The 24,368-nt window shown below is 51.9% G+C and overlaps 1 protein-coding gene across 33 annotated transcripts in view; it reads right to left on the bottom strand.

The window, feature by feature from the left end:
* Positions 1–130: 130 nt before the first annotated feature.
* The window catches only part of LOC122381721 (6-phosphofructo-2-kinase/fructose-2,6-bisphosphatase-like), an 80,890-nt gene continuing 56,652 nt past the window's right edge, over positions 131–24,368 (bottom strand). For 11 of the 33 annotated variants that reach the window (XM_043366218.1, XM_043366220.1, XM_043366222.1 and 8 more), the window contains 10 exons: positions 14,005–14,130; positions 11,585–11,745; positions 7,975–8,109; positions 7,419–7,572; positions 7,069–7,172; positions 6,370–6,477; positions 5,355–5,548; positions 4,775–4,926; positions 4,364–4,491; positions 2,805–3,798 (listed from right to left, as the gene is read on the bottom strand). In XM_043366218.1, coding sequence (XP_043222153.1) covers positions 3,631–3,798; positions 4,364–4,491; positions 4,775–4,926; positions 5,355–5,548; positions 6,370–6,477; positions 7,069–7,172; positions 7,419–7,572; positions 7,975–8,109; positions 11,585–11,745; positions 14,005–14,130 — 1,430 coding nt within the window. In that variant the 3' untranslated portion in view covers positions 2,805–3,630. Of the gene's footprint in view, positions 3,799–4,363; positions 4,492–4,774; positions 4,927–5,354; positions 5,549–6,369; positions 6,478–7,068; positions 7,173–7,418; positions 7,573–7,974; positions 8,110–11,584; positions 11,746–14,004; positions 14,131–17,319; positions 18,075–18,455; positions 19,650–24,368 lie in introns of those variants that run through there. The other 22 variants (XM_043366238.1, XM_043366235.1, XM_043366239.1 and 19 more) reach the window with 14 other exon arrangements.

Here is a 24,368-nt window from a genome sequence, read left to right on the forward strand (position 1 = left end):
CGGCCGCACCGATATTGTGCATTCTTCTGGGATGCCTGGGGACCCCCGCCTCGTTCATAATGCATGTACTTTTCACTCCTCTGGGTGTTGATGCGACGTCAGCACAATAACCGAGAAGGAAAACAGAACGTACGACAAATAATGATGTATTTTCGCGTCTCGCTATAAGTTATGACAGTATCGCGCGATCGTTCAGGCTCTGCTACTATAGCCGCTCAGACCGTCGCCTCTGAGGGTCCGGGCCGGGCCGGGTGATCCCTACCTCAGCCGCGGATCCTACCAGAACAGTGCTACCAGGACGCGGGCACACGGTACGCTCAAATGCACAGCAGGCTTGTGTCTTTAGACAGCGGGGTTTCACAGGCACTGGCTACAACGGCATCTGGTCAAACAGCGTTCCACTGGGCGATTGCATAGAGCATGCTGCCCAGCCAGATCGGGTCGCGAGCACCGTGGGCTGAATGCATCACACAACCTCGCTGCTTTTTCCGAGCCCGGGGCATATCACACTGTCTGCCCGGCGGGGGGGGGGGGGGCTCGTTGTCGCGCGCAGCACAGATACACAGCAATTCATTGTCAAACCCACCTAACCAGTGTCTAGCTATAGAATGTGATAACATTCTTCTACCCATGGTCTAAATGAAAGGCGAAAAACGATATGTAAGAAAACAGAATGAGGCTAGATTAAAAAACGCTAGTCGCGAAGTCTTTGAAATAGTGGGTCAAGAGCCCGAGCAGAAGCATGATAAGGACAGCCCGATCTCCAGTGTAAAGGACAGAATATACAAGACCCACAGAGCACTCACAGTAGTCAAATACATCGCACAATAGTGCCAAATAGACCGTTGTCAGATATTGAACACAATCGATTATACTATATCACGCACGTCTGCTATAAGCACATAATATCTCGGCATCGCTGGATAGTGAAGATGGGAAATATCGGGTAAAGATGTGTCAGTTATGGAAACTGAATGCTTATACAGCGGACACTGCGACCCTGGTCAATGCATCAGCCTCCTAAACCACAAGACAGAGCTTAAATAAGCCGATCACTGTCATTTCCGCAATCAACTTAGGCCGCGTCCATCACATCCTCAAACTGACACGATTGTCATGGTAGCCCACTGGCCACTCGGACCCTGAACTCTGCCTTTTTACTGATACGTGGCTTCACTCTACTGGCACGGGTCGGCGCCACTGCGACCGACCCACACACAGCCACTGACCTCTTCATCCATCCCACAGCCCCTCACTGCCAACATAACACACGACTGGCCCTCCTCGCTGTCTCTACACCGACCGGGAGCAAACTCATGTCGCGAACCACTGTGCCGGCCTGGCCTGTGTGTGGTGGCCCTGTGCGCAACACGTGCGGCAAGTACCGTCCTGTGCGCTGTAAATACAGCAGTCCGCCGCCCTGCCACACTCGGTCCTTTGTTTTGTACCGGTCGACGAATAGTAGTCAGCCGAGGTCACAGCTGAGGTCACCAGAGTTCAACCGGGGCGACTGAGGTCAATTAGGCCATCAAGGCCCAAAAGAGTCGACCGAGGCCCCAGCTGAATCGAACAGTCACAGCTCAGACCAACCGTCGTGGTGCGACGTTGCAGCAGGTCAGGGTGCCGCGCTGTTGAGCTGCATCAGACGCCGGCTGGCCCGCTCAGAAGTGGAAAGGCAGTGTCTCCATGGCGTCCTCGTACGATCGGGACAGACTAACCACCTGGAACGAGAGACGAGATACCAGGGTGACGGACCGGCGGCGACAGGCAGCGCCGAGGCGAAGAGCAGACGGGAGACGGCAGCGCCACCTCGCGGCGGGCGGCGACGACACGGGACAACGGGACGCTATACTGAACTCATGAACAGGCCAGACGAACGAACAGATAGACAGATAGACGGACGGACAGAAAAGTAGACGATGTGTTGACGGACAGACGAACGAGCGAAGAGACGGACAGAACGACAGACGGACAGACGAGCGCCGGACAAACGGACAGACGGACGGAAATGGACAGTCAAACTGACGACAGACGGACAGACGAACTAATAGGCGGGATGGACGGAGACTGGTCTCATCTGAGGAGATGTCTCGAGGGCAGACCGGGGCCTTGTGACTGGTGAGGCAGCGTGGGATGGCGGCGGCATACAGAAGGCTTCCTAGCAGGTTATACATTTTGAAATCAAGAGCCAACTGCAGAGGACCACTAGTCAAAGTCGCATCCAATCGTTTATCACGTCTCATTGCCTAACTTCCCATGAATCCTGGGCACCAGACTTTGAGACATGGAGCACATATAGGCGAGAAGCAAAGTTAACGTAACGTAACCGGATAAGATGATTCTAACGGGCGAAATACCGCCTACGGGGTAGAACGAGACAAACGGAATCGACAGCAGTCACCGCTAACAAATACAGATGGCAACAGAACATAACGACGGACAGCGGGACAACAGCGAAAAAGCGAACAACTGCGGAACACAAAATGCAAACTGGCTACAATGCGGGCTGCTGGAAACGAGACGGAAATGCTACATGATAAAAGCAAAGCTAAGTACGGAAACATTTTGGTATGACCAATGCAAAGCTACGTACGAAGAAGCGTTTGGTAACACTACAATGCAGACTATTTTTTATCAATTCGAGGCATGCGATATGTGACAGTAACTCTACACAAAAGACAGACATACGACACGCATTAATCTATCATAGATACCTTGTAGATTAAGCATTGGATGAGCTGGAACCTGACGCGGAGACATCGGTAACGTTAAACGATCCATAACCACCTCTCAACTCAGTCGGATATTCGAATAGGAATGGTTTATTGGCCAACGACCTCACGATTGGAAGATATGAGCACGATAAATAGGTCTAAGAAACTTAGCAGGAACGGCACAACTCTGTTGATTGCCGCATCTAAAACAAGACTCTGCGCGATGGCACGAGATACGATATCGATTGGGTTGTGATACGGATGAGCATGCGTATTGCGGCTGGCGGCAGCTGCTCAAAATGACCTGGCCCACCTCACAGCACCGTCCCGTCAACATGGGGAGGGTGGTCGTGGCGGACTGCCATCCCACCGCCCAGGATACCTATCGGGGCCAGGACGGACGAGGCGGCCCCGCATCATCACAACGAACCACCAGAGAAACAGCGACCTATGCCGACGATGCTGCCAAAAAAGTACGATAAAAGTACAATACCACAACCCGCTGCGCTCACCAGGCATTAAACATAACCGTCTGCGACCTACGGGATCAAAACAACCACCCTTCCAGCGGCACTTCCAGAAAGATCAGCTACAAAACATGGTTCTCAACCAACTCTTAACCGATACATCGGCCTACCCACCCGGTCATTTAGGAGACCGGACCGACCATACAAGGGTTAAAATCTATCACCGGGAGATCCACAAGGGGTGGGGGCGACACTGGACTCACTGCCGGTACCAGGCGCCAGGCGAGTAACCTTCCGAGCACAGTTCCATCAGACATCGCATGAGGCGGTACCTCCGCACCAAGATGTCGACATGAGTGTCACAATCGCATCACAGGCATTCACAGAGAGCGGAGAATCGCGCGTCGCATTGAAGTCCTATCGCGTGCCGGGCCGTCCGACCTCGAGTGCTACACCACCATATTTTCCTCGGACATGAGATCACAAGTGGCCTCGGCACCGGCGTAGCTGCCACTGGTGCTGGTGCTGCCCTTGGTGGTGCCGTTGGTGAGGCCGTTGTGACAGCAGCTGGCGCCGTTGGCAGCGCCCTGGTGGTGCGCAGACAGGCTGCCCGGGACCTGGAACACACGCCACAGACCGGCAGGGTTAGAGCAGCGGTCGGAGGTGCGGAGATGGGAAGGGGCTCGGATTGGCTCAGAGCAGGGATGGCTCGGATCAGATGAGAGAACCAGGGTAGTTACAGGCAATACCGTGCTCGGGGGGGGGGGGGGGCATCCTTACCGAACGGCTAGGGAACCGGGGCCGCGGAATCATAATGCAGTTCCCAGTCATGCTCAGCGAATCAAGTATCATCTGAATCGTGCCCCTCCGCTCAGTGAACAGATCTGCCCATCAGACTACATAATTATTTCACCCCACACCGTCATCTATCGCCCCGCGCGGCGGCTCGCGCCCCGTTCGGCCCGCACGGCGCCGGCACGGGCGGCCCGTCTCGCGCTCGACGGCCGGCCGGCGGGGCCACCTACCGTTTAGGGCTCGGCGCGCGCGTGCCGGCCGGTCGCCAGCCGCCGCCGCCGCCGCCCCGCTGCGCCGCCGCCGCCGCGCCGAGCCTGCTCACAGAGTCACACGCCGGTCACAGGGAGGGGCGCCGGGACGCCGGCGGGGCGCGCACAGCGGCCGTACCTTGGGGCGGCTCCGGTGCGTGTCCACGGCGTCGATCGGCACCTTGACGTAGTCCACCTCGCAGCCGTACGCCGTCGGCTTCAGCTTGATGATGGTGTGCAGCGGCACGTGCAGGTAGGGCAGCTCCTCTGTGGGCAGGGTGGAAGGGAAGCGTCAGCGGATGAAGGGAAAGGATAGCGAGGGGTCACAGTCAGCGGACGGATGTAACACCTCTGGTATACCTCAGCGGAAACAGCCATTTACTAACAGTAACACAGCACACAGAAAAGCGAACACCGACAAAGGGCTATAAAAGCGAATCACCATCAAACAACAAAGCGTAGAAGCACAACGTCATCTGAAACCTTAACTTCTCACAACATGGCTCCGAGAGCACTGATTTCATTCCAGTCGCTAACCTAGTGTACTCACCGGCTGGTTTGTCGAGGAAGTAGGCGAGCAGACAGCGCAGCACGGCCTGGTGGCCGATCACCAGGACATTCTCCTGGCGCTCCAGTTCCATGATGACGGGCTCCAGACGGGCCACCAGGTCCTCGTAACTCTCACCGCGCGGGTACCGGTACCTGTGATATAGGTAGGGGGTACAGTCAGTACACCAATCGTAACTCTCACCGCGCGGGTACCGGTACCTGGGATATAGGGGTACACTCAGTACACCACTCGTAACTCTCACCGTGCGGGTACTGGTACTTGACAGGCAGGGGTACAGATACTCATCAGTACACTGTGGGTACTGGGTAAATGAATGGAGTACAACCACTTGACACTACACAGTGCACACTGCACAATGTGTCCGGCCACCGCGAACCAATCGGGAGCACACACCGCCCAGGGCGCAAGAACCATCACAAGTATCGTCAGCCGTCGCCTAGTTTTCGGAGGCAAGCGAGCACATTTGTATTCGGTATCGCTGCGTATATACAGCTATGGCGCGCACGGGCTAAACCAGTTCCCTCCCCCATTCACTCTCTATCCGCCCATTTAGACTCACCTCAGCTTGTCCTGGTCTCGGGCGGCGAAGTCTACGGGGAACTTGTGCTGGATCTCCTCGTAAGTCATCTCCTCGCAGGTGCCGGCGTTGATTTCGTCCAGCGTCTTCCAGCGCTCTTGGGGCGCGCAGATGTGCTGCGCCGTCTGAATGGTGCGCAACATCCAGCTGGTCCACACGCGCAGGTCGTCGATCTTCTGCGGGCGCGCCGGACGGGGGAGGGGAGTTAGAAGGAGTGCATACTCAGGATAAGACGGTGTTCAAAGACAGACACGCGTGGGTGGTTGGCCATGGTCATGAAAAAGGCATCGCCAGAGAAAACATTCGAAGGACTGTATGGCTGGTGGGTAGTAAGCGATAAATATTCTCATTAGGAAGGCCTCATACAAATGTAAGTATCGATTATCATTAGTGAGAGGGTCATCTAGACCCTTACATCACCCTGAATCCTCATCAGCCTCATCAAGAAACTCAAATCATTTAATTGAGAAAGAACATCTGAACTATGTGACAATAAACGAAACCACTGAGCGGCCAATGTTTACGCTGATAGATGCGATAATTCTACACACACTGGCCAATCATATTAACTGGGTCACAAGACCGCTATCTAAACAGTCGTCAGGACTCAGTCCTTTGCGGATATAGCTGGGCGTGGGCACGGCGCAGGGCGTCTGGTCATCCGGCGCCGCCCCCGGTAAAATAAGCTTAGCCGCGTGGTCTGTCATGTGCTGAACGGCTAGAACGCACTCTGCCGCCATCGGGGTCAGAGGACAGCGTCCGGTCTAAGGTCCAGCGGGGCGGACAGAAGAACCACCAAATAACTGAGTCCAGCATGACCCAAATGATTATGGGACAAACGTACCATCAGACGACACAAGACTTTACTATAATCCCCCAAACAGCTCAGCCAGGTGGCTTACGTCATCAAAGTGTGCCGTCACACGCTGCAAAATATTTTGCGCTGAGCCGAACAGCACTCAGTATTCCACCAAATGAAAGGCGCCATCCTCCTTACCTGTTCATGGATGTAGTCAGCCAGGGCACGCGAGTACCGCTCGCCACGCTCCGAGAGGCGCGAGTTGCCGCCGATCTTCCCCACCTGGTTGAACTCGGACTCGCCGTGCTGCCGGACAGAGGTCAGGTCAGGTCAGGTCAGGTCGGGTCAGGTCGGGTCAAGTCACCTCGCTGGGGGGTACCACCGACCCCCGGGGTCAGACGTTACAAACACTACACCCTGACATCAGCAGCGGTCACCGCAGGGGCCCCCAGGCAGGCTGACCGGGGCCCGATGGAGGTCGGGGGGCGGCGTCCGACACCAATACACCGACCGGCTCCGGTTACAGTCCACTCACGTGGCCGGCCACCCGGTCTACAGATACAAACAACGGTCGAGCCGGGCCGAGCGAGGTAAGGACTACGCTCGCGTTCCACAGATAGCGACAAAGTGGGGCTTTGCTTGTGACAAATTGCTTGATTCCGCAGCAAAATTGTTCGCCTCGGGTACTCCGAAATCATAGTCTAAACAGCACAATCTCAAGTTAAGGACAAAGTCTCAAGTTTAGAAAATAGCACATCATTCTGCTGACTAACAAGGGGCTTACGACGACACCAACTCAAAGATTAAAAATAGCACAGCTATGGCGCCCTGAGTGGCGGGAGTAAAGACCAGCGAGCACATAGGATTCCTGGGTGATCTACCCCAGTATTTACTGACCCGTGTGAGGTAGATAGTCCTCGGTGTGATGTGGATGTTCATCAGGTAGTAGACGATGCGGGCCTGCAGGTGCCCCTCGTGTTTGTGCACCATCACCTTCTCGCCTGGGGGACAGACAGGGCAAAGTCAGGTCGGGGCCAGGGTATCACTCAATGCTGAGACAGCGACTGACACCGTTACACTCAGCAGAAAAAAGGCGAATAGACACAGGGATTCACAAAGGCGACACAGTTATACGTCAGCATCGCTCTAACGAGAAACGGTTACCCTCACACAAATCTATCATTAAAGTCACATCCAATGATCCAAACCATTCCCCTCGCAGCCCGTACCCGAGAGGCGGTACCTACCGGCGTTGAAGATCTTGATGAAGCTGAGCATGGCCTCCTCGACCTCGTCGATGGTCTGGTAGCAGGCCTTGTAGTGGTTGATGCGCTGCAGGAAATCCTGCAGGGCCGTCTCCTTGTCGCAGTCCGTGTAGTCGGGACTGGTCAGCTTCACCTCCTGGAGAGGGAGAGGGGAACACAGATCAATCAACATCCACAGACGAGAAAAATAACCGGCAAGTACGATAAACAATGATGTAGCAAATAAGCTCTCCATCACATAGGATACAGAGCTAACACGTGTCGTGCTGAGTATGGGAACAAGTCGATTTCGCTCGAAACTAAAAGGCTTTCGTCGACACAATCTTCTTTTACAAACAAGTTCGTGGTTCGCCTCGGCTTCTCACTTGGTAACCAAACAATCCACACATTCCACAGCTCAATGCAGGCTGGTAACAAATTAAAATGAAATTAAAACCCATCCACATTATGACAAACACGGTAATATTTCATCAGGCTGAGACCAGCGATGGACCCAGTAACCTAACGACACTGGCCCCCAGGTGACAGCCGTGCTCACCAGAATGTTCGACTCGACGATGTTGGGTTTATCACAGATGGATTCGACGAAGAAGCACTTGTACCCGAGCTTCTGGGTGCAGATGTCGAAGATCATGCGCCGACGCTCTTTGGTCGTGTTGGTGGCGTCAAACACCTGTAAAAGGACGAGAAGAAAAGTCAGGCATAAGTGGGTCTGGCGGACAAGCCAACGCGCAAAACTCGTATGGCATACAGGGTTACAGACAGTGGGGACAGCTGGTTCACAACTCAGTTACTTCAAAGTTTCGGCACGGCACGAACTCAAACAAAGTATCCACCCGAAGTATCCACCCAACCAAGCGCCACTCAGTTCTCGTTAGCTCAGTTTCTAGACTATGTCAGGAAGGTTCCACGCCTCCTAGTTCCATCCGTGCTTTATCCACCGTCTCCGCCGTCTCCACGGTCCGCCGTCTCCGCTGCTATCGACCGGCGGCGGTTCGCCCACGACTGAAAGGGCGAGCTCCCCGCCGCCATCACCACCATCCACCAGACATGGTACCAGGAACGGAGCAATCATTGATGGCAAACATAGACCGCATTGAGGGCGCATACCGCACGCCAACAACATGGACAGCATTCCAGAGTGAAACAAAACAAAGGACGCCATTCTGGGCCAATGGCGAACGCCGGGCGTTGACAGCATTCCGTGGTGACAAACCTCCATCGACATTCCGGTCACATTCCTACCGGCAAATACTCTACATTATGCAGTGTTCAGTCAATATAGACTCGACTGGACTCTATAGACTGGAATATTAGCCTCTAGAAACGGCCACCAGCCAAATACACGGAACACCTGGCGGCCAGCCTATTCACCTATCAGCACGGCCCAGAAACACAAATAGCGAGTTTCCAGAAGGGAGAAACCGGTGCCAGGCCCATTGATCTCTGGTCCCTACAGGTGCACCGTACGTCCCGAAACAGACTTGTTCGATCTGCGGTTATCAGACCCGGTAATAACTGGCACCGTGAAAGCCTCATTCCACTCCGTTACCCCGCCGATCGGGGGAGTTACGACACCATCTATCCTTATCTAATCCTATGGATCACCTGGGACCAGCTGGGTTCAGCCCGTTCAGCCCACCGTAAGAGGCCCCGCACCCAAATCTGTCATAGGTGAAATATCAGCCGTTACCAGCACGCCCATGAAATAGAAACACTGGCAACACCACTGGACAAAAGGGACAGGTAAAATATTATTCATAGAATTTGGGATTGCTAATATTATATAATGGAAGCATGAACAATTTCAGTTGGCTTAACCCGCGCCCCGTAGGGGGGGGGGGGGGCCGAAACGGCCCCCCCCTGTCCTTTTCGGTCGATATCTCCTAAACGGCTGGAGATATCGCCACCAAACTTTCAGGACCCCTCCGAGCATCAATTTTACACATTGTGACCAAAAATTTTTCCAGAGGATATGATAGGTTGGCCACAAATGACGTCAGAGTGACGTCATGTTCTGTCATTTTCGACCGAAAAAAGACCTTCGCGAGAAGACCTGTCAGGACTACAGCTTAGAAGATACAGAAAAATGATCAAGACATAAAAGGTGTAGAATTGACAGGGCTACAAAACTGCTATCTCGAATTTTTGAAAATTTTGAGTTTTGACCCCCAAAAATCAAAAAGGCATTTTTTTGGATATATTCGCCAAAAAATCCAAAAAGTTTTTTGAGTTTCGAAAAAACCGGAGTATATGTGATAGTGCCTACCGTCTTCTATCTACATACCAAATTTCAGATCGATATCTCGTTTTTTGGCCAAGTTATAGCGAAAACACTTCAAAAATGATGATGTCAAATTTTCAAACTCAATTTTTGGCAATTCTAGAACTCGTAGAGCAAAACGAAGACCACCATTAGACTCCCCGTGACGAGCTGCATCGAATCGATACCCATTTTATGCAAAAATATCAACTTTGAAATTTGACCTAATTTGACCTGACCTTGACCTGACATTCACAAAAACGTGACCTAGGCTGGCCTCAAAGGCTGCCTAACCCACATAATCGCATTTGTCATGTAAAATGGACCATAAAACATGTATCACACGACACATTCATATTGTGACCCCCGGTGACCTGACCTCGCTGTGACCTGACCTGGTATCAGTGACCTCAGATAGCAAAGTATGTGTTTGACGAACAATGTACCATCGATGGTTTTCAATAAATTACCAATTTACTCGCTTTCACAGCACATTTCTTGAATTGCCTGTGAACGGTGAAAATCTGACCTTTGACCTGACCTGTGACGTCATCGGTTTGACCTAGGTCAATGAAATTTGGTCACAAGGTAGTTCCCGGGTGGGGCTATCGAACGCCGTTTGAATTTTGAAAATCGGCCGGTAACTTTCCGAGATCTTAAGGGGGGGGCCGATACGGCCCCCCCCCCCTACGGGTGGTAGGGTCCGCCGGTAGCCCTACGGGGCGCGGGTTAACCCGCGCACCGACGGGGGTCTGCGCCAACTTCGTACCGACGGGGGGAGGGGGGGGGGGGCGGATGACCGCCCCCCCTGAGATCTCGAGAACGGAGCAAGATAGCGACAAGCGGTAAACGGCATCGAATACGCACGGTCAAGGTCTACAATTTTTACAAAGGTTATTTTCAGGTCAGGTCAAAGATGACGTCACAGGGGTCGAAAAAGTCAAAATGGCGGCGCTAGATATGGAGTTTTTCTCGAATAACTTTCGAATTAGTGAAGATAGGAACTAACTAAGGGCATCATCGTGATCCTCTCGTCAATCCGCATCGAATGATATATATGTTGACCTCGAAAGGTCAAGGTCAAAGGTTGACCTCAGGTCACGTGACCTCGAGGTCATCATGTATATCATTCGATGCGTCTTGACGAGCTGAACACAATGAGACCATCCGCGCGGCTGTGTCTTGCTCCTGTACGGAGTTATTGGCAAAAAACCGCTGGTGACCTTTGATGACGTCATATGACCTTACAGCTGCCCAACAGCAAAACAGACCTCAAGGTAGTGAAGGTTGATCGTATATGAAGTCATGTATGGTATATGGGGCCATTCTGACCCGTTTTAGTGGTAAAAACAGGGAGTTGATTTTTTCCCCATTGACTTATAATGGGGAGGTCCCGAAATTGACCTGACCTTAGGTCACCGATAGCAAAATTCCGAGATATACAAATTGTAGCTACTAATGACCTAATAACATCCTGCGACTTTCAAAGGCCTCCGACATCTACTGTAGCTCTGGCACGGTGACAAAGTTGCAAAAAAGTGACTTGAGGTTGGGTCATTCAAAGTGGCCTGGTGACCTGACCTTTAAAGGTAGGAGGTTCAAACTTGCACACCATGTGTAAAATTGATGAGGGAATAGTCGTACCAAATTTCGCGGCGCGCGCTTCCCGCTATTCGCGAAAAAACCTCAGGGGGGCGGATATCCGCCCCCCCCCGTCGTGCGCGCCCGTCGTTAACACGCCCGTCGTGCGCGTGTTAAAATCATACCCACCAATGCCCTTGAGATAATCAAAAAGAAAAACAAAGTAAAAACATTACAAAGAGAATTTTTCAAACCTAAACCAATATCCCACCCACTCTAAGGACCACGATTTGCCGCGACTCACCGCCACCATGCCGCCGTCATCGAGCCAGTGTCGGACGTCCTCCAGCGCGTCCAGCGCGCACTTGATCCGGATCGCCATCGCCTCCTCATTGTCTGGACGGAAAAAGTCGTGGTTCTTGTAGCGCGTGGTCGCCTGACGACGGTACTCGCCCACGTTGAACACTGCCGAGTGAAACAAGGTCGGGTCAGATCGGGTCAGATAAGATCACGTGAACTCAAGATAGGGTAGTGTAGTCGATCAGGTTAGGCCAGACATGATATATAGGATCAAGTCGAGAGTAGATAGGGTCGGATCAAAAAGTCAGGCAATTTGAGATTACGCGTGAAAAATAAGTAATAACAAAACCAAACAGGGAAGGTCAAACCACGGTGGGCCACACCAAGTCGCGTCAGGTCAGATCAGTATGAGGCGGAACACGCAGTGTGTCAGATCAGATCAGGTCAGACACGACAGATACGTGTCTCGCCATTGATGACCCCCACGGCGCCGCCCAGGCTGTGACGTCCGCGATCAATACGTCAGGCGGTTCGACGAGACGCGATCAGTGTCAGAGGCCTGAGGAGGTCGATACATCCAGCGCATCCCATTGTTCGTGGAGTGAACGGCCTCATCAGAACATGCACACGTGACACGACGCATGTGACAAGCAAAATTAGCATTGCATGCATAAATACCAAAAGCCCTAAAGGAAGACAACACATTTAGATTCTCAAACGCCAATGTATTTGTAGCAGTTCCGGAGAACAATGTTTACAAATAGGGTTTGTTTTCCGTTGAGCACGGCATACATATTACATACTATATTACCTATCTATGACGCCACAATACTGGTTCGCAAACACATATTCTGCCAAGTTTTCAGAGGCTTTAACCGGGGAGGGGAGGCTGCTAGCCGAGGACGGGTTTTCCAGTCCGCTCCCGTGCTTCCAAGACCTCCGGCACCGCAGCCACTTCTCATAACAAGCACTGACGTCATGACGCGCACTGGGTGATTATTACGTCATTGGTTCCGAAGAGATGATGGCCATCGTACGGCAGTGTACAGCCAAACCGGAAAGTTCGATTGCTCCTAGGTCCATACAGCTCCGCTTTACGGTTCAGTAAAATCTGGTGAGATCCCTATCTTCCAACGCAGTGAGACTCCACTAGGAACAAAATTAAAACTCCCTGGCATAGGTGAGCCCCGGGCCTTTATGCCCGGCACTCACAACAGAAACATCCTAGCCCAAAGCACAGTTAAACTTTGGCTGATTTTACTGAAAAGTCCTGTCTCCGGGGCACTGAATTCTAGGCCTCATCGGACCCAACCTACAGTGAAAAACCGGCCTGATCATTGATCAAACATCGCTCCCTGGCGCAGAAAAATCAAAAGTAAAACTCTAGCCCCTGGGGCACTGAAGCAGACAGTGTTAGCATGGACCTTACCCCGAAATCGGTGCCTATCCGGTTAGTTCCTGTTTGAACCGGCTCGGTGTCCGGCGCGGAGCCAGCTTAGCTACCGTTGACGGACTTGGCCCTGTGACCCAGCAAGTTTTTGTCAGCCAACCGACGACGCTCGCCCCCAGCTGCTCGATGCATGCGTTCTCCTTACGTAACTCCATACATTCGCCATTTTCCAACGATTGCAAGCTGACGAACCAGACAATACTCGTGAAGAGTGCCAAAATTCGACGAGATTACGTCAGGAACCGCTCATATTGGGTAGGTTAGCAGTTCGACTGACTATTTGAAACGGCGACCCTCCCCGCCCCCTGCGGACTGTGTTGCACGTCCCGCACTCTCGAGATAGAAGCCCAGCACGAAGCCGCGCCGATTCGGAGGGTATCGAGGCCATGGACCGGTCAGTCGGACCGTCTGCCCCACAGGGACAAACCGAACCGTCTCGAGAGCTCCAACATTCCAGCAGACAGCGGCAACCGATACACAAGTTTGGAGAGGCATCGGTTACCGCGTGGTACCTAGACCGATAACTGGGAACCCGTACCAAACAACCAACGGCCAGAGGTTCACTGAGTGCACAACTTGTTCAGTCTAAATACACAGAACTCGCAAGTGGTAGAAAAGTTACGCCTCGGCTCGTCTTGGCGGAGTTGATTTCTACTGTGAACGCACCAGTGTTGGAAATTCCATTTACGCGCCGGAAATTAGCGATTTCACAACCTGAAAATGCCTCCTAACTAGCACATACTGAGCCGCCCTAGTCAAACCCACACGGAATTCCCCTGGCCTTTCTCCGAGCATATGTCCACTCTACGTCACAACATTATCCGTCTTAGTTCATCGAGACAAGCTATACGCGGAGTGCCGGGACTCCCCTGTCTGTTTGAATGCCTTGCATCGCATCGCACCGAGCTGAGCATTGAGCAACGCTTATACCACAGAGCTCTGCAAGTGCTGCAGGAGACACGACGTCCACCTACCTTTGGTCTTGATGCCGGTCCAGTTGAGATAGCGGGCCAGCTTGCGCGCCATGTACGTTTTGCCACGTGCCGGCAGACCCACCGTCACTACCACGTGCGGCACGTGGATGCTCTTAGTCCGCTCGCCTGGGGACAGAAAAGAGAAATATGTGTTACCATCCTTCGTTGACCAGACATATCGTCTTTCATACAATACCAGTAGCTGCACAATGCCCGCACATGATAGGTACACAGATCGATAAAAAAACACGACAAACAGTCCACGAATCACCAGTCCTAGAATGACAGGTCAGGAGTACATGAAGCCAGGCAACAACACTGCGAACCGGGTGTCAATCCATTCCATCAATTTCCAATGGAATCGGAAGTCAGAACAAAATCACGTCATACAACGGCACCAAGAAAGCAGACAGCTCGGGGGCTCTAAAAACGCCCGTTTCAGACACGTGTTCACAATCTGCCTCACGTGCAGCCTACATGAGCATCCTGCATCAGACGGGTTTACATCTGGGTCACAGACTGCGCAGCTGTCTTATCAGCAACACATGAATGTGTGGGGACAAGAGACACGACACTTAACCATATACAGTGCACGCTCAGCAGATAACACGGCATGCTATGAATATGACTGCCCATACGACGAAACGACAAGGATAAGATTCACAGTTGGTCACGATTTTTCATTACATCAGTTACAACTTACACAATAAGGAAATATTCGACTCTAACACGCCACTGTTGTGTAATGAGCGAGTGAAATGACCACAGTCAGCGTCATGCTGACGCTGGCCATATTCTGCTGAACATAAGGTGCAAGACACTGACATCAATGCCAATGTGGAATCAACCACCGCAAGGCTGGCAAATTAGGGATTTCCCATGGAAAGGAGATTATCATGATTTGAGATTTGAGAAGGACAAAGTTTAGCAGCATGAGCAAAGCCCGGCTTATGGAATTACGATACACAGGTAACCCCGCACTTCATCACCAATCTGAGCGTCGCCCACGCCGCTAGCATATATCTTTATGGCTTCAGTAAGCCGTTAGTGTACCCACTGCCACCGCTCGTAGCCGGTTCGGCTGCGAGTTATCACAGTTCGTTCGGTGACCTCACCCCGGAGGATAGGGAGGGGCTCCCACGGGCCTTCCGTTTCCGCGTGCCGGGAGGAAGTGTCTGCTCCTGGAGGCCGGACCGCCGGAGGGGGAGGACGGCCTTCGGACCACAGTCACGGCCAGTGGGCGGACCGTAGGAGACACACCCCCGGCGAGCGGCCTTGGACGGGCGGCCGCCGATCAGGGCCCGCCTACCGCCCCCAGATCACAACAGAGGACTCACGGCAGTCACACAGCCAACAACAGAAACCCTTCGACCACTGAGCAACCAAAAATAGACAGACGACCCACATATATTAGACGTATTCATAACACATGGAAAGAGCGAAAGGTTCAACTTGGCGTAAAACTTTCTGCGCGAAGAGAGGCATTTACGCGCTCGCACAACACACAGTGGATGGTACACTACCTGCATCTCACACAGAAACCTCCACACCTGACATAGGACGAATCAGAATCCCATTGAGTGCGGTGCTGAGGACAGGTTTTGCGTTTTCCGTTCTAAGGGACAAAAGATAAACGCTCCATGAAGGCATCTGACCTACATGAACATTGAACACCGACCGTGAAGGTGGAACAAAGCTTGGGTGGAACGACCGACAGCATCGACTATCGACCACTATTGAGGTAGACATCGACTCAGTTCGTGGAACTGGGTTGGCCCATCATCATCCAGCGACTAGCACACAGACAATACCATTTGCCAGTGACGGCGCCGTCTACCGCTGGAGCTGGGATCGACCCACTGAGGTCAGGGATTGAACGGGCGGTGTCTGCTGCTGGCTGCCTCGCACCAAAAACAATGCACGGAATGCGAAGGAATAAGGCATACCACGACAGCCCAAATATCTGCCATTGCATCCCCTTTCTGAAGCTATGTGTCATCATGACACCCATTGTCTGGACAAGGCAGAGTACCAGTCGGTCAGTGAACCTCACCGATCAATGGCCGTGCCTTAAGCACAGCGAGCGCACACTTGATTGTTTGGTGCTGCAGTTACGCCAGCTGCACCAGACACCGTTCAGGTACTCAAGATGGGAAATGTCAGAAGAGTCCTCGCCGTGCACGCAGGTGTTTTCAGAGCGGGCGGGATGTGTTTAAAACAGGGACAATTACGCAGTTATTCTCAGAGCGACTATCAGGACACAGGCAGTAGGACGAGCGTTGCTCTCAGAGTCAAACAGAACACAGGAGGTCGTAACATCACACCAGCACACTGATCCAAGCATGGCGCAGGCATAAATGCAGCTCAGTACAGCACACATCTGAGGGCACTCTGGCCCATTCGGCCGACTGCCGAGAAGGTGCAGTCACACCACAGTCAGTTCGAGGTGTCTCAGTGTGACACTGTCACTGGTAAGGACCGTGGCCCGGCTGGCTGGCCGCCAGTCTGTGCTGACAGTAACGGAGACAGTCGAAGGGACAGGATGGGCGGGCCCACACAGCACAGGATCCCGTGACAAGTGCGGTGAGGAATGGTGAGTCTGGTGTGGCGCTCCTGACTGGCGGACTATGAAATGGAGGTTCAGGTGACTCAATAATCTTACGTGGAGGTTTGATGCGCATCTACTACAACTGTGCTCACTATTCATCGGTTGCATTTGAACGCGGCCCAATCCGTGCTCACTGCTCATATATCACTTTTAAGTGATCTGAGATCAACAAATCAGTTTCCATCACCAAATGCGGGCAGCTAGCAAGACCTCCGCATCATATCAATGCAAGTCATAAAGTGGGATAGTCTCAGGATTGATGATACGGCACAGAACGGTGCACAGGTGTGCCTTTCACCGATACCGTCACCGGCCACCGGCACTGCGCACCGCTCCCCACACCTGAGTACACAGCGCACCCTCCCCGCCAGCTGACTGCGCCGTGCACCCTCCCTCCGCCAACTCAGCGTGTTTACAGTCGGTAGGAGGGAGCCAGACAGACCTAGCCAGTCTCTCCACCCATGGGGCACAGGAGGGCAGAGCACTGACCGGCCTTGGTAGGTCCACGGCACCCACACAAACCACTCTCACATACAGTTGTTACCACAGGCAGGTGCGCACCCTCGCCGGCCACCGATGTAAACAGGGCACCAAGGACAGCCTGTGTCCCGCCCCACAAAACAGCTCACACGACCACAACACAACAAAAGACACAGCGCGCCGTCAGAGGGAATGGGTTTTTTTCAGCGTGGCAGTAGCCCTCTTACCAGGCAGGATGTCGGGTAGATTCATCAGTCGCAGGAACGGGTGGTTCTGCATCACCTGTTGCGGGCTCCGACCGCGGGCCATCGCCGGCTTGCCCTCACTGATCACCGGCGGCATCGCTGACGGAAAGGTTCACCCCCACCCCGACTGGAACCGCGCCGCGCCCGCTCCAAGTCCGTCTCACTCCTGGCAGTCGGCCGGTCACGCGTGTGTCGGAGTGGGAACAGCGGCGTCTGACCTGTACCCTCCGCGCGCGCGACCGCCAGCCGACTGGCGGACCGCCGGCGCCGGCCGGCCGGCTCGCCGGAGCCGTGACGTCAGCGTCGGTACGGCGCCCGGCCACGACTCACGGCCTTCGGGGTGTCCTTCCCGACCCACTGCGGTGCGCTGCTCACTGAGACACCACTTCCGTCATATACACCACCGCGACCTCCTCTCCTCCTTCGAGCAGGCCCGCTCCTCGGAGAGCTGCTTCTTGTCCAACAGACGGCCAGAGTTCAGCGCACACCGTTCTTCTACCAACGAGCCGACGCGCCCGTAAAACGGCGCCCAGTCTGGCAGAGTGGGGCAGTCGAGGACCGTCTTCAGAGTGAGATCAATCGTGGAAGCTCGCTGAGCTCAGACTGAACTCCGGTTACCATGGGATCCCGTCTCAACCGACCCGTCCGCCGCCAGCGCAAACGGACATCTCAGGCCCGGACCCAGAACAGCGCGGTCATCCGCGATTCAACGCTCCGCCGTTGTGAGATGAAGAGCGCTGCGACACAGAGGGATAGTAGGGCTGGATCGATCGGATGGTGCACTCCAGGCCAATACGAGCAGACGAGCGCCCGAAGAAGTTACGTAACGTTCCGAAATTTAGAGCGTAATTACTAAAGCATTTGCTAAAAATGAGCGTTAATTTGAAAATATTTTGACGATGGCCTGAAAAAGTGATTTATAAAGTTGAAATTTAGTTTTAACACATTGATCAATGCTAAATTATCTGTATTACCTTGAAATCAACACCTTGATTTATTGAATTTTGATATTAGCATGGTTGGCAACGGTTGGCAACATCAACATTTTCGCAATGTTTCCAGAAAGGCAGGTAAATCTCGCTGATTGCCAGAACGGCTCCTCCAAGCAAACAGCTCACCTTCAGCGCACCATCAAATTGAACTCGACCCTGATCGACTCACTGAAAAGCCTTAATTAGTGGGCTCAGCTCCGTCAATGCCATTTCCTGGTAAACACAGAAATTACCAGTCCTCGCTATGTGGCGAGTTCACACCGCCATTTCCAGACAGAACAAATTACCCGCAACAAACAAGGTCGGCAATATCGACCGCACGGCCCTGAGGCAGTGTGGCGGCGCCGGTATTTACCAAGCCGCCAGTTCCCACGGGACGGCTAAAGGGGGTGCACTACTGTAAGTACACTGAACGCCACCGTCTTTCAGGCGTTGGTGGACTGATACGCCTCCTTCAAGGCGGTATTAGCCCGGCAGGGCGGTTTCGGGCCTCCGCTGGTCTGTAGCGACTCGGCGAATGAGAAGCTTACTAGCTTTACCGGTGCAAATTTAGATTGCTACACGATGAGTGTTCAGGACTCTCACCTGTACCTACCAGGTTCGTATGGAAAGTACTAGCAAGTCGACACAGGTGTGAGCTCAGGGTCAATAGTTTGAAATAATCTCTTTTCGACTCGATAATCCATTTCCGACTCCAGACTCTGTACCGAACAAATAAATAACGTTGCAAAGAGGTCGCCTTATGACTGATAGTCATGGAGTGAGCTGAGCCGCAAAGAGCAGACAACAATGTGTTCGGTAGCTAGGAAAGGTCGGTGTCACGGTTTTAGCAGTCCTAAGCTTTTCCAGGGAATCACCTCCCTGAGGTTGAAGGTGATGGTTCCAAAGCGGCAAATGCGGACATAATTGCTTCGCATAAAGCCAAGAGATGCACATTTAGGAATGAATTCCTAACTTGTCAGCTCTACACGTTATCTGGGGCACTTCCGCATCCTAATATTTATTTCATCTCGTTACAAGTCTCTGAGCTAGTTGGATCTCAGCGGTTCTTTCTGTGCTGCGGGGTCGAACGGGTCAGGGACGGATACTCGGAGCCACCCCGCGCGCGAGGCCGGCCTCCAGTGGCAAAAACAGGCGGCTCTCCAAACGGAGCGCGAGTCGCGCGCACCGTGGGCCGGTCACACACCACCGTGGCACCACTACCGTCACCAGTCACCAGCCGGGGCCGCGGGCCGGCGCGTGCCAGCCGACGGCCGCAGGTCGGCCCACTGGCGCTCAAAGGCACTGCAAGGTCAGGCGGCGGCCGGCGCGCGCAGCCCCGCCCCTGGCCGCCGCCAATGGCCGGCGCCCGGCCGCTGACGCGCCGCTGGCTGGTAAACGGCCGCCTGGCACCGTTGCATCAGCCGGCAGCAGATGAGGGGCGGGGACTGGCCGCACGCCGCTGCACTGCGGCCCTGCGCAGTTGACGGCCGGCACGGGAGCCGGTGGGCCCGGCGCCACCTGGGACGGGGGGCCGCGACCGAGCAGCCCTGCCCGCCGCCCGGTCCCACTGGCAGCAGGCCACGTCAACCGGCGCACCAGCCACCTTCGAGCAGAGCCCCGAAACCTCCGGACTGAGATAACCATTCAACGGAAAAGTTCCGATACGGTGCATGGGTGCATCTGCACTCAAAGAGCAGCGTCACTGTTTGGCTGTTGAGCAACGCTTGCGTTTTGCAGGCTGACCGGAGGGCCCATGCTCCTCCTCATTCCCCGATGCTGTAGCTGGCTGCAACACATGCAGAGTTGCAGAACTAATGTTGACGCCGCTAATAGCTGAGCCAGAGCCAGTCAGCATCTCCAGCTTGAATAAGGCTCGCCAAGCACATCTCACAATAATAACAGAACATTCTGAACTGCGAGTGAACAGGCAAAAAAAATGCTCCATTAGGAATCTGTCGCCCAGCAGGGACCATGACTCGCACAAAGGAGCCACAATGTGGCGTGTCAGACTCAAATTATGAAGAGAATAAATACAATACAATTTTGAGAAAAGCAGTGAGGAGTTATGAATGATGTTCCAGGTAGGTACTTGGCGCCTATATTCTACCTTGAAAGAAAGAAGAAGCAAAGAGAACAACAGGGAACAAACTTCCGCTGATCCCTTTGACAGTTTTGCACATGGGCGCACATTTGCGTGTGCTTTACATTCATATCGTCACGAGTGACCTCAGCCGGTGACCTCTGGAGTTAACCTCTGCAAATGACGCCTGCCATCCCAAACAAACGTTGTGTAGGTGACCTTTCCACCGACATCTTCAGGTGACCCCTGCTCCGCTCGGACTAGCGCCCGGTGTGAACGTTAGGGGACGGGTGACAGGACGGGGGGGGGGGGTGTCCGTTTCCCACCCGGCCGGATGGACCCGGAGCCGAACCCCAAAATAGCGCCTCAGAGCTGGTGACGGGACGGGAGCGGAGGCGCAGTCTGCGCCGGCGCCGAGCCATAGCTTCGCCGGCTTGGACCACAGCCCGGTCCGCCGCAGGGACCAGGGAGAGAGGGGACCGGGGAAAGAGGGTGACGGCTAAACTAATAATCTTCCATTTCTGGGCAGGGTCAAGAGGCTGAAAATGCTCATCAGCATAGTTGGAAAGTAAGGCGATCTTATTGGATTGGAGGATATCATCTTGTGATGCGTTGAAGATAACTACTCTCCGCTCAAAAGCATCATCCTTCAGCTGCTCTCCAATAGACTGATTCAAAGGCAGAAACCAACACCAAGGGGCCGTTTCCCAGTATGGCCTCACCGGCGGCACCGCCCCCAGAGATGAGGTGTGATGACGCCACCATCACATGGTCTGCCCGAACCAGCGTGACTTGCACTCGGTGCACTCCGTGCAGTGTTGCTGAATGCCAACTACCTACCCGTCATACTGGCCACTGGGCACTGGCTGTACAGTGAGCTGTTGTGTAACGGCGCGTCTGAGCGTCGGGCAAAGCCCGGTGCTGAATTGATCGCATTTGGGATTAAATGTTTTTTTTTCTGTTGCATTGTTCATCTGGCAAAATTGATTTCATGCCTATCCCTAAGTAGGTAATCTTCATGTGGTAGCCGTCCTCTGCTCCTATCAGGGAATAACAGGGGCATTCCACGATAGATCGTACCACTTTTTTCCAATTTGACACCCTCATCTCTCGGATTTTAACGATAATTGGTCTAAGGGGTAATCAGGGGCTCTGAATCCTCCTGTAACAATTTCAGGCTTATCAGATGAGTGGTTTTTGAGTTATAGTGTATAACATGTTTTGGATCTTGCGTTGCAGCCCCAAGTTTGGCGGGCTGTAACCAGGCTTCAGTAGGATTGTGATTGCAGGATTGCAAAATCCTGATTGCATTCCTTTTTGGTGGATTGCACCTGGATTTGAAATCCATTCCAAAAAACAGGATTTGATTGCGGATTGGATTGCATTATTCTTCCAATTTTTGCAATCCAATCCGGATTGTGTTTGATTAGTGCTTTGAAATGGTTTGTTGCGATTGAAAATTATGAAATCGGCTTCATCGGCTTAATGTAATTTGCTATCAAGGGCTTTACATCGAAACTGGAAATAATTTAAACGCTTTTAATTTAAAGGCTCAAAATAATATACGCTGATGAACTACATAGGAAGGGCAAAATTACGTATTTGAGGGCGAGTTTTAAAAATATAAAACACTGGTTGGGTAGAGGTTTAAATGTGCCGGGGTGTTTGAGGCAAAAAATATTTCCCATAAAATACCTGTGCCTTAGATAGGAATTACTCTCAAGACTAGGTGCTAGAAATGGGTGATTTGGGGATGGAGGCACGGCCCTATGCCCCCTCCCTCCCCCAGATCCACTAGTGCACATAATGATACAACAGGATTGCAAAAAAGGATTGCCGATTTGATCACAATCCAAGTGAAAAAAGGGGATTGCGGGTTGGAATGCAATCCACTTCGGCACTAGGAATGTGGATTGGGAATGCAATCCTGTCAAAAAGGATTTTACCGATGCCTGGCTGTAACTCTAAGACGGATAATTCAAATGCCAAATGCTATACGGCATTGAACTTGCATTGAAACAAAGAATTATATGCATTTTTAAAATTTTGAAATATACACTATTTTTGATATAAAACACCTAGAGTTTCCTTTCATTTGCATTTTTATGCCTTTGGGACCAAATTTTTTTGAATTTTTATTTACTTAAAAACATTTTTGGATCACTTTTAAGAAGTATGCAAAAAATTAGGAAGGTGTTCTTTCTATAAATGTACTTATTTTGCGTTACCGTAATGGTCTCGAATTGTGATTTCGGAAGAGAGCCTACACATGGTGTGGTAAAGCTGCCTAGTGACATCACTGGTTACTGAAAGTTCAATTGAAGTCATTTTTGCCTCACTTTTGCATTGTTGACCTTGCGTGACGTCATTCGTACGTCACTAGGGTCATAAGAGTTTTTCGTCAATAACTGGGGCATTCCACGATAGATCGTACCACTTTTTTCCAATTTGACACCCTCATCTCTCGGAATTTGACGAAAATTGGTCTCGGGGGTAATCAGGGGCTCTGAATCCACCTGAAACAATTTCAGGCTTATCAGATAAGTATTTTTTTAGTTATGGTGTATAACATTTTTTGGATCTTGCTTTGCAGCGCTAAGTTTGGCGGGCTGTAACTCTAAGACGGATTATTCAAATGCCAAATGTTATATAACATTGAACTTGCAATGAAACAGAGATTAATATGTATTTTTGAAATTTCGAAAAATACGCTATTTTTGATATATGACATATAGAGTTTTCTTTCATTTGTATTTTTTGGACTTTGGGACCAAATTTTTTTGAATTTTTATTTCTTTAAAAAATATTTGGCTCATTGTTAAGAAGTATGCAAAAAATTAGGAAGGTGTTCTTTTTATAAATGTATTTATTTTACGTCACGATAACGGTTTCGAATAGTGATTTCGGGAGGGGAGCTTAGAAATGGCGTGGAAAAGCTGCCTAGTGACATCACAGGTTACTGAAATTTCAATTTAAGTCTGAGTCATCTAAAAAAAGTGAAAAGAGGGTTCATCCAACCCTCTTTCCTATAAGCGCGAGGGTGAAAAAGGCTGTTTTGTTCTGACATTGTTTTGGACGCCAATGACCATAGCTGTCCGAGACGAAAGTTACAGGACGCATACATGGTGTCCTCCAGAGGTCTCACAACTTGTATATCTGGGAATTTTTCAAGGTTACATGAGGTCAGGTCGGTCACGTGACATCACTGTCATAAATCAATGGGGAAATATAAAAACTGTTATTTTGGCGCCGAGAATGATCTAAAACTATCCCACGTACATGGTGTCGTGATTTCATGCACTCCTTGCAAGTCCAATGCTTTACTTTTGCATTTTTAACCTTGCGTGACGTCATTTATGACGTCACTAGGGTCGTAGAGTTTTTCGTCAATAACTCCCGATCAAATGGAGCTAGAGAGTCGGGAAAGCCACCAATGGACTCGGGAAGACCTTCCGAATCGAATGATATGCCATATGATACCCTTTGCCCAGCTTCATGACCCGAGGGGCTCTGACCTGACCTTGACCCGAGGTCAACTACTTAAGTTGACCTCACCCTAGCAAAAAGTATACCATTCGATGCACCTGAGCTAGGCGAACACAATGATGCCAAAATCGCGGCTCTGCGGCCATTTTTGCGAAGTTATTTACTAAAAACCGAACCCGTAACTTCAGTCACGTGACCTGACCTCAGACGCTACCGGTTAACCTGAGACCTTAAAATCGGGTACCAATCGCTGCGACTTGTAACGGCACACACGCTCGTTTTTTCCGCGAGGCTCTAGCTCTATTAGAAGCAAAACGGCGTGCTGGGGTCGTATCAACCCCTCCGAAACCCATTTTGTTTGCGGGAAAATGAGGAACTTATAGAAAGAACACCTTTCTAATTTTTTGCATGTCGCTTTGCAATGACATGAAGTTCATTTTGAAAAAATAAAAATGTGAAAAATTTTGGTCCCAAAAGTCATTAGAGGCAAA

Source organism: Amphibalanus amphitrite, unplaced genomic scaffold (assembly GCF_019059575.1).
Source record: "Amphibalanus amphitrite isolate SeventyFive unplaced genomic scaffold, NRLGWU_Aamphi_draft 000126F_arrow, whole genome shotgun sequence".
NCBI lineage: Eukaryota > Metazoa > Arthropoda > Thecostraca > Balanomorpha > Balanidae > Amphibalanus > Amphibalanus amphitrite.